The 15,288-nt window shown below is 31.3% G+C and overlaps 1 protein-coding gene across 2 annotated transcripts in view; it reads left to right on the top strand.

Annotated features, from left to right (window-relative positions):
• The window catches only part of EMC2 (ER membrane protein complex subunit 2), a 49,018-nt gene that overhangs the window by 28,084 nt on the left and 5,646 nt on the right, over positions 1-15,288 (top strand). For both annotated transcript variants that reach the window (XM_043880007.1, XM_043880008.1), the window contains exons 7-10: positions 71-130; positions 5,995-6,076; positions 6,867-6,977; positions 9,032-9,136. In XM_043880007.1, coding sequence (XP_043735942.1) covers positions 71-130; positions 5,995-6,076; positions 6,867-6,977; positions 9,032-9,136 — 358 coding nt within the window. The remainder of the gene's footprint in view (positions 1-70; positions 131-5,994; positions 6,077-6,866; positions 6,978-9,031; positions 9,137-15,288) is intronic.

Here is a 15,288-nt window from a genome sequence, read left to right as displayed (position 1 = left end):
CTTTTTGCTTCCATGCTGTTCATTTACAGAATATCTACACATTAATTTTTTTTCCCCTTACTCTCACCAGATTTGTTGGAGACCAAGAAGCCTGGCATGAACTTGCAGAACTTTATATCAATGAACATGAGTAAGTCATTAAACACATAAAATTTTGCTAAGAAATGCAATTTTCATCACTATATAAGTTCAGGAGGTATAGTAGTTTCTGAAGGATTGGTGAGAAGATATGAATTGTGTCAAATTAACAAAATAAATAAATAAATTGACAATTTGTTGGTTATAATATGTGAATTGTTTTAAGTAGGTCAATTGTGTTTTGCTAAATTATTTTTTTTTGGGAAATAAGTTTTCTTTTAAATCCAGAGGGCATTCTTTGAAATTAGAAAGGCATGTATTTGCTGAGCTAAGGTTATTTTTAGTGAATCAAAATTGTGAATTTTTAGAATTTAAATTGTTCTTATATACAAAGAGTGTTATACTCCCTGCTGTTGAAAAATTCTGTCAATTGTATGCATTTATTAGCCTTAGCATGAAGAGAATCAACTCTTCTGAAGTAGAAGCATTCTGTTGCCTGGGTGAAAAACCAAGAATAATCAAGAATGTTGAATGTTGTAGGAACTTGCTTATTGGGTATTTAATGTTTTTGTTAGCTTTTTTTTTCATTGCTGCAGTGACAGGAGGAAATCCCAGTGTGAGAGGATTAGCCCAGTCTTAGTGCAAGTTTTCTAATATCACAGCATTAATGCTAACCTCTATCTGGAGGCAGGTTTTGTTTTGTTTTGTTTTCCTTAGTTCTGAGTCTGAAGTATATCAGATTGTTTCTTTCATCCCTTTTGAGAGAATAGAATCAGATTCTCATGCGCATATTCTTATTGTGCATGAATACTTAGAATACTTAACCTCATTCTCATAGTACAAAATAGCTGACACAGGAAATAAAATTGAATGAAGACACTTGTCTCTTGCCTTTGTTCAGGGCTATATGTATATGTAAAATGAAGAGTTAAGGTAGTTATATGTATAATTCTAATAATAGTGGGAGCTAAAATAAAAGTAATAGCTGTCATTTAATGAATGTGTACTGTATTCTGGGAACCATTTTTCAGTTCTGTTATACATGCTGGCTATCAGATGCTCTTTGTTTTTTAATAGGAAGTTATTTCCTGAGTCATGTTAAGTATATATATGGAGATGTTTATATGATTGTAAATGTAGTTAGATTTCTCTTATATGTGTAAGAGTGGTAGTGTATTTGGTTAAATGGTCATGTTTCCTATTTTCATTGTTTTAAAGTCAACATTTATAAAGTATTGTTGTTGATATTCAGCTGCTAAGTCGTGTCTGACTCTTTTGTGACCCCATGGACTGCAGCACGCCAGGCTCCTCTGTCCTCCACTATTTCCCAGAGTTTGCTCAGATTCATGTCCATTGAGTCACTGGTGCTATCTAACCATTTAAATAACATGAACTGAATTTTTGGAGTGCAGTAAAAAAAAAAAAATTAACAGTGGTTTTAATTTGTCCCTAAAGCAGATGGTAGTTATTTATGTTTTGTACCTCTTGAAGATTTTGTGATTAAAACCATCTACAGAAATTTCAAATCATCAAGGAAATATTTTCTTTAAAGAAGTACCTAATACAGAAAATTTGGAAAACACAATAAAGAATAAAGACAAAGACCAAAATCATGTGTAATTGCATCATCCTAAATTAACTACAGTTTATATTTGATTTTTTTCCTTCAATATCCCTTGAAATAAAAAGGAACAATTATCTTTTGTAGCTTATGATTTTCACTTAGTTATATTTTATCAAAAATTCCTTATTACAGAAAATATTCCACAATGTGATTTTAATATTATTCCATCTTATTAATTAACCCTGGTATTCCTAACTGATTTCTTAGTAAAATATAGTAATGATGTACTATCTTCATTTTATTCTATTTGTTTTTAAGAAGTAAAATGTTATTTATAGATGGCATGATTGCCAATTTAGAAAATTCTACAGAGTCTACAAAAAAGTCACTAGAACTAGTAAGTACAGTAAACCTGCAGATAGGATATCACTTATATAAAAATCATATTTGTAAATACTGGCAACAAACAGTCGCAGTTTTAAATTAAAAGAAAGCATTCATAATAGCATAAAACACTTTGGGACGTGTATTTTTTTTAAATGTAAATTGTTTGTGTGCTGAAAACTACAAAACATTAATTAAAGAAATTAAAGAGCACCTAAATAATACCAAATTCATGAATTGGAAACTCAGCATTGTTTTGTTTGTTTTTAATTGAAGTATAGTTGATTTACAGTGTTAGTTTCAGCCATATAGCACATTGATTCAGTTACACATGCATGTAATGGTTGTCTTTATTTTTAATTGTTTCCTTGGGCTAAATTCCTCAAAGTAGAATTACTTGATTAAATGATATATGCGTTTTTTAGTGATTTTGATAAATCATTCCTAGGTGTTCACTAGAAAGGTAGTATCAATTTACTCTCACAGCAGAGTTATTAGAGTGTCCCCTTAACAACAGTGAGTGCTATTGTTCTTTTTAATCCTTGCAGCTTTTAATAGGTGAAAATTGGTTGCACTTTTTTTAGGAGCTCTTTATATAAGTGATATCAGCTAATACTGATTTTTTTAACTTACAGAAAGTTTATATTTTTAGATGGCTAGATATATCAATTTATATTGCTTTCAGGTTTTCTATCCTCTAAGAACTATATAAATATATTATCTCTTCTTTCTTCTACTTCTTTTATCAGTTTTACTTTTTTGCATGTATTTGAAATATTTTTATAGTTCTTAAATAGGTTATACTGTATTTTTAACCTATCACTAAATTTATTATTTGCTTCATCTTGTAATAACCACATTCAGTTTTGCTTTGTTTTGGGTCTCTAAAGAGTTTATTGAGATATTGTTGGATAGAATCTTGGAAGAATCACCAGAAGTCAAGACATACAAAGACAGAACAACACCTGAAAAGTAATTTCTTTTTATGGGAAATGATAATTATGTTCTGCATATTCTTTTGTCTTGTATTACAAAGCTCCGTTTGGTCTTGAAGCTAGTTATTTACAAAATGACTGTTTACTTTTTCTAATTGAACATTTAGAAAGAATATTTTAGATTTAGGGTGAGTGAAAATAAATATCTTCATATTTTTTGAAGCTATTTGAAAATTAGAATGTTCACTTAATTCATTTAATTTGTTTCGGCTAGTCATTGTGGTAGATGGGATGTTTTTGGTAGAAGTGGTAAGTTATTGTCAGATATCAGTTTACCAGAGTTTTGTGGACACAGTGGCAAAAATGTAGCAAATTAGGAATTGCTTGATATATTTAACATTCTGAAATTCTTTTCTGCATTTTAATAGTTATAGTAAATCACAGGCAGATTGCTAATCTAGATCTAGACTTTTTTACTCAAAACAGATTTCCACAGTAGGATGCTAATCTCAGTCTATTTAGTGTTTTTATAGAGAAAAGGGGATATAAATTTTTGCCACATACATTTTTAATATCTTTAAGTTGCTTTTATTTAAATTTGCTTCGATTTATAAATTCTAGATACAGTTATTCCACTGGTATATTTCACACCGGTTGATCATATTGAGACACTTGTTCTAAATATAAAAACTTACAGTTTTTGCCTTAACCCCAATAATACATTATAAACAGAATTGTGTATTTTAAACAAAGATACTGAATTTCTTTTTAATGTGATTTATTGTTAAAACTGGCTATCAGCAAGGAGCAGTTTTTAAAAGTTAATTATGAATGTCATTATTGTAGGTCCAGCTTTACTGTAAGATTCTATAACAAAGGGAATTATCAAGATCTCGTAAGGAAAAATCATAATACTGATAAAGCAATCTAGGAGCAAATACTGTAACCTATACATATGCTTTTATGTGGAACAGAATAACTTCACAAACACTTTAGTTGCTCACTCTAATGTAGTAATAACAGTGGTTATTCTATTTTAAATGGATTCTCAGTATTTTTACTTCTCTAAATCTTAATTTCATTGAGTTGTTGTATATAATAAATTAATATAAGTATCTGGAATGGTCAATACCATCTGGATGATATATACCATCCTTCGGAGAATTTTGAAAATAGTCGTCACTTAAATCACTTTCTTATGGCTCGGTGCTCTTGGGCACCACTGCCTGAGAAAAACTGGATTAGGCCATTTCTTGCTCCTTCCAGCTCTAAGTTTATTTGATTCTATACTTTATCCACAAAATTTGTTTGATTTTATATTTTGTAAAATTGGGGGAAGGTATCCCCTCCTTGTATGTGATGTTAATACTAAATAATTTTTGACAAAAATATCTTGGCATTAATTTTTCATTAAAAACTCCTGTATACCCATTTTATCTTACTTAATGCTATGTAAGAATCAAGAGTCACAATTTTGCTCAACCACTTAAATCTCTGAGAACGTTTGTTCTTAGAGTTAACATGAATTTTTGGTGTTACCCTAGTTAAAGGAACATATTTAGAAGGGAATTATCTTTTTGATGAACTTGAGTGTTTAAGGTAGAGATGACTTCCTTTTCTATACAGTGATGAATAAATATCAGATTGATAGTCACAATAATTTTGTTCTAGACGTTCACTCAGTTTGTTCAGTAATTGTATAGCTATCATACATTAAGAACTAATACTAGGTTTGGGGCATAAAAATGAAAAGGGTTAAATAGCAGTGTGATTTTTCATGAGAATTATCTTTGAATAAGATCATTAATAAATCTAAAATGCTGTGATTTGGGGAGATCATTTGGGGAGGGTGTTTTTGGGTCCTTTGGCCCTTTGGGTTTGATTGCTGTATCCCTTTGCTGTATCCCTTTTTATGTTACTATTGACATATTCTTAAATACCATCACCACCACAATTTTTCATTGTAGTGTGTAGTGCATATAGGCAGTATGCTTAGTAGTTAAGAATATAGGTTTTCTGCTTATTTCCTAAGGTATTGATGGAATTAAATGAGTTAATATTTGTAACAGCCAGAAGGTACATGATACATAATAAACACATAAAAACAGTTATCTATTATTAGTTTTGCACGTGTGAAACAACAGCCTACATATTTTGAAAAGTGAGAATATCAGACATTAGTGTAAAATAGGTACCTTTTTATGTTGACAAATGTCAAAATTAATTTTAGTAGCCTTTTTTCTGTTACAATGTCATCACTTCCTCACTGGGACTAAACCTTATAAAACCTGTGTTCTTTACAGGATTTCCTGTAAATATTAAGGATATTTACATGACCTAAACATATAAAATACATTAAGGAGTAAATTATAGTCATGTGGGATAAAGCTGTTTTTCCAGAGCCCTTTGAGGCAATTTTTTCTTTAGGTTTTTTAGTAAAGATTTTGTTTCTCTGCCACATGATTAAGTAGTAGTAGAGTGCATATCAAAACCACTAACTTGATCTATTTTTCATGGGCTTAGAAATTTGTAACTTTGTCATAATTTTGTATATGATAGTAACCTTAAGTAATGAAAAATCTTAAGGTCTTTGTCATAGAACAGGTTGGTAGATACATGTCTGTGAAAGATTTTTAATGAATAGAGAATATTTAATAAAATGTTTATTTCCTGATCATACTTTAGCTATTTGAATATTAAATTATCAGTGGATTTCTGGAACTTATTTTACGTATAAACTGATCCAGGATCTTGGAGACTATGTTGTTAATAATGTTTGAATGTCATTGTAGTGGACCAATTTTGAAAATGTAATGTCTTTTGATCATAGACTGCTTTAGGATTTAAGCTTCTGTTTATCCATTTCATTTTTAAAAAAGTGGTATTATTTGTATTTATGAATTCAAGATAAGTACTAATAAAACTTTAAATTATTTTGGGAATAAAATGTATAATATCGCTAAAATTGTTTTAAAATCATTTTATGGTGTAACTGACATACTATTCATGACTTTTAAAATTGGTGTTTTTCAGCTATGCTAAAGCAGCCTTTTGTTTAGAGGAGCTTATGATGACTAATCCTTACAATCACTTATACTGTCAGCAGTATGCTGAAGTAAGTGTTTTCAAAAACTAGTTTTACATGATTTTAGTTTTGTTGGTGGTGTATATTGTGGAACTAAGAATATGTCCTTAATGTCAAGCAAGTGTATAAATATTTAAGACATATGATGAAAATTGATTTGTGAAAGTAAAAGTTTTAAATTGTTAATATTGTAATGGAAATACTGATTTTTCAATTAAATGCCCTTATTTAAAATAGTGAAAGTCTTTTTTAATTGTATTTTTAAATTGCATAGTGTATTCTTTTTAAATTATGAATTATGTCACAGTTATCACCATTTAATGGCTTTTAAGGCATTTACAATGATTATGACTTTTACATCCATATTTCAGGAAATTTATATTTAGGTCATTATTTTGGGAACCTAACTGTTAAGGATAGCAATACAGTTGACTCCTATAAGGTTAAAAGGACTTCATTGTTAAGGAATGTCAGTGCAACTAGGAAAGGACAAGTTAGTATGAATTCTAGGTTTATAATGCTAGTATAGTAATAGAAAATAGAAAGTATAAAGCAATTGCAAGCCTGGCTTTTTTATATTGGCAACAGTTTTTAATTTTAAAAACTACTCAGTGATCTTGATGTTCATAGAATGGTTTTGGGAGTTATGTTATACTTAAAATTTAGATTAGCTCTGCACCTTTAAGATGAATTCTTTTAACAGCTTGCGTTTGTTTACAGAAATATCTGTTTCAGTTACTAATGCCTATGGTATGATGAAGCATGCTATATTTCAAAGTAGTAAAATAAACAGGTTTCAGCACTCTGTAATTTTTAACAGGTTAAATATACCCAAGGTGGACTTGAAAATCTCGAACTTTCAAGAAAGTATTTTGCACAGGCATTGAAACTGAACAACAGAAATATGAGAGCTTTGTTTGGACTTTACATGGTGAGTTGAGGTACATGTTTAACGTTATTTTATGAAATGTCATTTAAAGTCCATTACCTGTCCAAGTTTATCACTTCTTTTTTTTTTTTGTATTTCATTGATAAGCATATGATGTTTTTCCTCTAGTTAATTATGAGCAACAGGTTATAAGGCAGTTATATTTTTGAATGTTAATAAAGCCTAGCTATTTGACATTTCATTGTAAATTGTCTTTTATCAGAATTTAAATTTGCCTTTGTAAAATTAAATAGCAGATACAAAGCTATGTTATGTGTTTCTTGTTTTGTTATTCTTGGCCTTATGCCCAACATTGTATTAATATTTCTTACTTAAATTATAATTGTTTGATATATTTTTAAATAAAAGATATATTAGAAGTAAAACTCCAGCCAAATTAAAACTTTTTTTTATGGTATAGACAAACAGTTTGGAAATTATTTATGGCAGGCATGTAATTAAATATTTCTTTTGTTTATGTATGCCAAATGATGAGCTTAGAAAAAGTCAATTAACAGTAGCTATGGGAAATAGAGGAAGAATTTGCTGAACTTCAAAATTAAATAAAATGAGCTCCTTTCTACAGTCAGAATGACTATAAAAATAAACTTCATTAATAGGCCAGTTCTTTGAAATTTTAATTTATTTTAGTCTTTTCGTGGACTTTTGGATGAATGTTTTGCTGGAGCCTAGTGAAAAAGAATTGATTGTAGAAATGGAGGTGGGAAGAAACATAAATGAAATAATTTTCAGCAAAGAAATGGCAAAATAGAATTATGAAACAGTTAAAAGGAGTTTCAAAAAACTACTTCTGTATTCTACCAGTGCCAGTTACAGTAGCTTGTACATACAATATGGTAGCAATGTCTATTTTTACCAAATACAGTAAATGCTAATTTTTAAAAATAGGTAATGAATATTAAATAGTAAAAGTACACAGCACTTTGTGTGTCAGGCTCTGTTATGAGGTCTGTTTTTTATTGTAAGTTATTAAATTCTCACATCAACTATTTGAGAAGGTACGTTATTATTAATACTACTATTTCACGGAAAGTGAAACTAAGACACAGAGCATTCTGATTAATTTGCCCAAGGTTGAACACAAGCTATTAAAAGATTGAGCTGGGATTCCAGTTCAGGCAGTTGACTCCATAGTGACTCCAGAGACATTTTCTTAACTACTGCATTTGCTGACATTCATACTGAAAAGGTAACATTAAAGACATAAAAGTTTAAAAATCAGATTTTGGCGTATAAATTCCTTAGTGGCAGAGAAGAAGACAGAAGGAAAAAGCTTATAGCGTAGGCTAGGTATAAAAGAAACCACAATGAACAGATCCTCTTAAGAATAAGATATATTTAAGCATAAGATAAAAATTAAATCTTTCTCTTACCAGAAATACATACAGTTAAAAATTAAAATATGATTATGAGGGTTTACAGATTCTTTCATGGATCCCAGAGTACCAGTCCTTTGTTTAAATACAGTTTTTAAAAAGGAAAGGGTGAATTTAATTGGTTATGGAACACAGTTTGGAAACTGTTGGTATAGTGAAAACAGAAATAGATTGGAAGTGATGATCTCTTTGTTTCTAAGACTTTTGTTAACTTACTTTAAGTCAGTTTACTCCTTTTGGACTTCACTGTTTTTCACATGTTAAGGTAGGAAGTTGGATTAAATTGTTTTTGAGGCTCCTTATGTTAATATTCAGTAATTCTATAATTCTGAAATAGAAAAACTGAAGTAATTCATTAATAAGAAATTACACCAGTAATATCCTGTAGTATTTAAGTGATAATGCAATTTCACCTTCCAGAATGGTGGTAGATAACTAATAAAATAATTTTAGATGTTTTTTAAGCTATCACTTCTTTGGATTATTCTGTTTGAAAATATGTTTTCATTTGTAAACACTAATTTATTCAACTTTGCATTAAAAATTGCACAATTTTTAAAAACTCTTAATTATCAGCCCATTGCAACTGTGACCTTTTGATTGTCTTGGCTACATAAAAGGAATAAAATAGTTCTTAATGTTTTTTTTGTTTGTTTTTAGTCTGCAAGTCATATTGCTTCTAATCCAAAAGCAAGTGCAAAAACAAAAAAAGACAACATGAAATATGCTAGTTGGGCAGCCAGTCAAATAAACAGAGCTTATCAGGTTAGTACTGATAATTTTATATTATCCCATAGGTCAGTTAATGTATTTCTTAGTTGTTTGTTTTTCCATAAGCTATAAAGCCAGGTGTCTGTCATTGAACTTTTATACTTTTGGGTCTTTATCAAATGTGTTTTAACTGTGTAGAATTAACTTGTAGAATCACATATTTTTTCCCTCAAAAGGAGTTTGTTACTTACATGATCCCATAAAGAGCCTTATCATCTCAGCAGTTCTGCATTTGGCAGATAAAAAGTAATTCTAAAAATCCAGAAAGGATAAATAAATTGCATGATGCATTTCAGAGGCAGATTGGGTACATGAATTTATTATTAATCAGAGATACCGCAAATAATAAAAAAGGAGGAAGGAAAGCCTAAAAGTAAACTAACAAGACTATGTAACAAAGGTTATGTATCCTGCTTCTAGTCAGATCTTATCTGAAATGTCTCCACACGTTTCTTAGTTTTCTGAAGCTCATCCCTAAGAGATTCTTCAGAAAGGGTCATGGAAAAAGACATCTTCCTATATCTTGCATAATTTGTAATTTATCCATCTATAGTCTATACCTGAAGGCCAGTTTGACTTCTTTACATCCTTTGGCTATTAAATACATTTACCTAAGTATTAAACATATTGTTCTGTTTTTATTTTTTGTTTTTTTTTTTTTAGGGTAAAAATATTGCTGTCAAAGCAAGTTTGATGCCATCCTGATTTTCTTTCTGTAATAAGTGACTTGAAGTTATCATCTGGTTTTCCAAAGGAATTTATTATCTTTAAAATCCAATAGTTTTACTATAATAACATTTGGTTGGTTATTTTGGGGTCAGTTTCCCCAAATATACTGTAAACCTTTTTAATATTTGCATTCACTCCTCTTAATTTGAGAAAAGTTGCTTTCTTAGAATAATTATTTTGAATTATTTTGCTTGATTGCATAAGTTTTCTTTTTCAAGTTTCCAATTATAAGTTTACTGGATCTCCTTTCCCACTTCCTATATTATTCCTTTTTTTTTTTTTAATATTTCTGTCATTTTCCGTGTTTTATTCTCTTCTTTTTTCTTCATAGTAATTTTTTATGCAGTTCATATTCTTTTTGTTCTCCACATTTAAATAAGATAGTTTTTTGGGCTATTAAGAGATTGTTTTTATGGTCTTGGGGGAGTTGGAGGTAGGACAGGATAACTTTCCCCACTTGGTCTTTATATACTTTCTCTTTGAAACAGAGAACTCAGATATGACCTTTCTATATATCCAGTCTTTCTTAGAACTAGGTCTGGCTCATAATGATATTTCTGGCTTCAGCCTTTCTCTGTTCTACCCCTGTGGGTCTTCAGGTCTTGAATTTTGAGGTGGTGTTCTCAGTTTTAAATGTTACATTTTGTTGTTGTTTCTCCTGGGATTTGCTCCCTCTGAGCATCACTACCTCCCAACTTCCCCTTCTCCCCTTATCTGAACCATTTCTCCCTCTTAACTTCAGTGTTTCTGCCCAGTTCAATTTGGTTTCAGTTTCAGAAGTTTTCCTTCAGTATGAAGTTTTTTACCTTCCGGAAGAGGGTGTTTGCTGGATATTTCAGGGACTTTGAGGTCTTAGGCCATTATTGATAGACTTGTTTAGTGTCACATTTGCATGCAGTTTTTTATACTTTGATTTGGAGGATTTGAGACTGTCTTGATTTTACAAACCATTGGCTGACTCATCAGTTTATATTCCAGAGAAGGCAATGGCAACCCACTCCAGTACTCTTGCCTGGAAAATCCCATGGACAGAGGAGCCTGGTGGGCTGCAGTCCATGGGGTCGCTAAGAGTCTGACACGACTGAGTGTCTTCACTTTGACTTTTCACTTTCATGCATTTGACAAGGAAATGGCAACCCACTCCAGTGTTCTTGCCTGGAGAATCGCAGGGACGGAGGAGCCTTGGTGGGCTGCCGTCTATGGGGTCGCACAGAGTTGGACACGACTGAAGTGACTTCGCAGCAGCAGTTCATATTCTTTTCATTTCTGTGGCTTATAGAATACTAAGGTGTCCTCTTTTGCATCCTGTTGTGCCTCCCACATAGCTGTTGAGCTTTTGTAGATCGCACTTCTACCAGTAATATTATTATATTAATAACAACCTTTTAGGGTTTTGAAGGATTGCTTGCTATGTATATATACACACACACACATATATATATATATATATATTTTTTTAAGATGTCTTTGTTGGAATTGTTTCTTGTTATTTTGGTTTAGTTTTGGTGCTCTTTGTTTTTGTACTCCTGATTGGGGAGATTAGAACAATTTATTGCCCTGCAATCACACTATTTAGTCACCTTTGTATAGTTTTATTATATATAATAAAACTGTTGCCATATTGCAAGTCAGAACATTTATAAGTATTAGCTAGGCTGTGCTTCTTCAGATGGAGGTTGAGATAGCTCAGCTCTGTAATGGGGTTCCACACAGAGTAGGCTTAGGCAGGCAAGTATGAAGCAGGGAGGGAGAGGTGGTTTGTGATTTAAAAATAAGACTTGGATAATATGAAAATAACAGTATGCGAACTACATCATTATTTTTAAGATATTTTTGGGGAACAACTAGCTGCTCAGTGCTTTTTTTTTTTTAACATGGTATGACTATATTTCTAAAATCAATTTTTATTAAATTATAACATACATAGGGAAAAAAACCCAAGTCACAAAGGTACATTCCAATGAATTACACAAGTCAATGTATCCAGGACAATAAATAGAAACATTATATCACCCTAAACCTTTATGATAATTTTTTTCAAGTTCCACTTCTGTCCCTCTCAAAAGTATGAATTTATTATTATTTTTTTTTTCAAAAGTATGAATTTATAATCGCATAGTCTTGGCTTTTTTTGAACTTTGTGGAATCAAACACTGTGTATGTATTTTTGTCTGGCCTCTTTCACTATTTATGAGATTTGAGTGTGTAGTTCATTCATTTTCATTGTAGTTTATTGTATGAACATACTGTATTTAGTCATCTGTTGATAGGCATTTGGATTATTTCCTGTTTGGGGCTATTATGAATGACACTGCACTGATATTGCTGTGCAAATCTCTTGGAGTATATGTACAAGTATTTCTGATGGGTGTATACCTTTGAGTGAAATACTGAGTCATAGGATGTACATATATCTAACTGAAGTAGATGAAGCTTGTTTTCCAGGTTACTTGTTTATAGTCCCATCAGCAGTGTTTTAGAGTTCTCATAGTCACACATTTTCACCAACACTTCCTTCTATTAGGTTTTGTAATTAGTCATTATGATGTATGTGTAGTGGTATCTTCATTGTATTTCGTATCTCCCTGATGACCAATAAGGTTGAATGCTTTTTCATATTTTTATGGTTGTTTGGATATCTTCTTTTATGAAGTCTATGTTTTCCATTGGTTTATGATTTTTTATCTTACTTTTTTTAGCTTTTTGATTATGGGCCTTTTGTTCATTATATGTGTAGCATATCTTTTTTAACTCCTTTGTTGCAGTCAGTCTCAAATGATTTTGATGAAAAAAGTTCTGAAGATTATCTTCTACATAATCATTTCCTATATGGTTTGTGCTTTTTGTATTCTGTTTAAGAAATTATTTGCTAATGATCATAAAGATGATCTTGTGTGTCTCTGGAGTTTTTTTCTTCTACTTTTCACATTAAGATCGACAGTCCTTTTGGAATTGATTTTTACATATGATTTAAAAATAGGGGTCAGTTTCCTCCTATGCAGCTTTCCAGTATTTCTATCTCTGTATTCTGTCATTGAGTCCCATTCTGTTGAAGCTAGTACCTTATAATAGTTGAGAGAGAACACAGATGCTAGATCTGTATCTCCTGGCTTCAGAGTTTGTCTCTGACATTTATTAGTTATGTGGCCTTGGACAAATTACATGCCATCTCTGGGCCTAGCTTTTCATCTGCAAGATGGGCATAATGAAAGTTTTCTAAGTATTAAAGGAGTTGATACATATGTTTCACCATATCACAGTTATACACACTGTATTGTGCTTACTAATTGCATGCTCTAAGTTCACTTTATGTGTGCCATTTTAATCTCAATTACATTAACAGTAACAACCATAACAGAATAGTAAACAGATAGTATATTGTAAGATAGGTACTTTTCCTATTTTACAAATGAGGAATTTAAGGCAAACTGAGACAGTCTGACTCCAAATTTGATACTCATAATGGCTACAATATACTGCCTTTATAGAGAAGTATCAGGTGTAAATGTTTCTAAAACTGCAATTATTGTTTCCATTTCCCTTCTTCTTTATTTTCTCGTGTGAGCAAGATAACATCCTACCCTCACTTGGTTTTCTTTTTATTTCAAGCCCAAAGCTCTCCATAGTAACCAAATTTAGAGTTTCATTTTGTTTGGGTTTTATTTTTCCCACCTCTTTGTCCCTGTCTTTAACTTTTGCACTGTACTTCGTGATACCCAGTGGTGTTTTACACATCTTTCCTTTCCAAATTGCCTTTTCTTGACTAAGGAAAGGATAGTATAAGACTATTTATCAGTTTCTGTCATCTTGGATACCGCTACAGGAAGATAACATCTCTCAGCTGATAATGTGTAGCAGCCTAAAATACCCCTCAACTAGGAACCACCTACTGTATAAAATTTATTTTGTCTCTAGATATTAGTAGTGAGTTTTAAGTAAAATATTTCAGTGCTTTTCAAGCTTTCATCTCTGTTCTTTTTCTATAGTAGGTTTTGGTTTTCTTTCTGTGAATCAGATTTCATAAATATTTGTATCCATTGCCTTTTGCTGTCATATTGGTTTAAAATAATGACTTATTTGTGTATATCTGTAGGTGTCATGTAGGCTTGGGCTCAGTTGAGTAATTCTACTAGTCTCCAGTGGGCTTTATTTTTTCCTGCCCCATGCCAGTGGTTGGTTGATGGCCTCAGTTAAATATCTGGTGGTTGGTCTCTGTCAGCTGGGAATGCTGGGCCTTGTATTAAATATTTCTCACTTTGAAAGCTAACTTGGACTTACTCACATGAATAAGTTGCAGGGTTCCTGGAGTATCGAACAGGTGAACTCCAGTACACAAGGGCATTTTGAACTCTGCCTGTGTCACATATTGTTAATATTCGTTTGAGCAAAAGAAGTTACATGGTCAACCCAGATTCAGGGGATATAATATTTCACCTCTCAATGAGAAAAAAATATGTGGTCATTTGGAAATTTATTACACTTTTGTATGACTCATAGTTCCATCTTTCTGTTCTATTTTGCCTTTTTCTTTTTATCTACTTTATTGAGGTATAATTTATATACAATAACATGCAAACATTTTAAGTGTACAGTTGAGTTTTGGCAAATTATACTCCTCTCTCATTACTGCCCCATTCAATGTGTACAGTTTCCATCACCCAAGAAAGTACCACTCTGCCACCTTGCAGTCAGCCCCATTCCACACTGCAGAATAACACTGATTTGACAGAACTTTATATATAAATGAGATCATTGGTTATGTATTTCATTCCTGGCTTTTTTCACTCACCATGTTTTGGAGATTCATCTATCCACTGCTCCATTTTATTTATCTTACTAATTTGTTCACCCATATTATTTTCCACAATTTCTGTGAATTTGTGAATGTTAGCCCAGCTTATCCTAGTTACCACAATGGAGAAATCACTGATCTTTGAATTTGATAAGTTTTTATTATTTGAGTGATCTTTCTGGTGAGTTTTCTTTAAGACCCATCAGGAAATGATGAAAAAAGAGTTTACTTAAAAATCTATGAAAAAGAAAAATGCAAAATTTATGATTAATGTGAAAAACTACAATATGACTTTCAGAGATTGATATTTTAGTAATATAAATCTCTGGGATCTAATTGAGAACTTTATGATGTGTCTAGGCATATAAACAAGTATAAGGTATATAATAAGTATTCCTTATTGTAATATTTTTCTAGGCACTTAAAAATTAGAGAAAATGAGATCTTAAGAACGCCTTTCTGTCTTTGTTTTTACTTAATGAAACAGAATATGGCTGCTACTTGTTCTTTAATTAGGTAATTGGTTTAGCATGTTCAGTAGAGGCAGGCAAGTTTGATTAATGCTCATGAAAAACTTTAATGTTAACCTACTCAAAATAATTTTCCAGATAAATGCTTCTTTGGT

The sequence above is a fragment of the Cervus elaphus genome, chromosome 21 (genome assembly GCF_910594005.1).
Source record: "Cervus elaphus chromosome 21, mCerEla1.1, whole genome shotgun sequence".
Taxonomy (NCBI): domain Eukaryota; kingdom Metazoa; phylum Chordata; class Mammalia; order Artiodactyla; family Cervidae; genus Cervus; species Cervus elaphus.
This window is presented reverse-complemented; position numbering and strand designations above follow the sequence as displayed.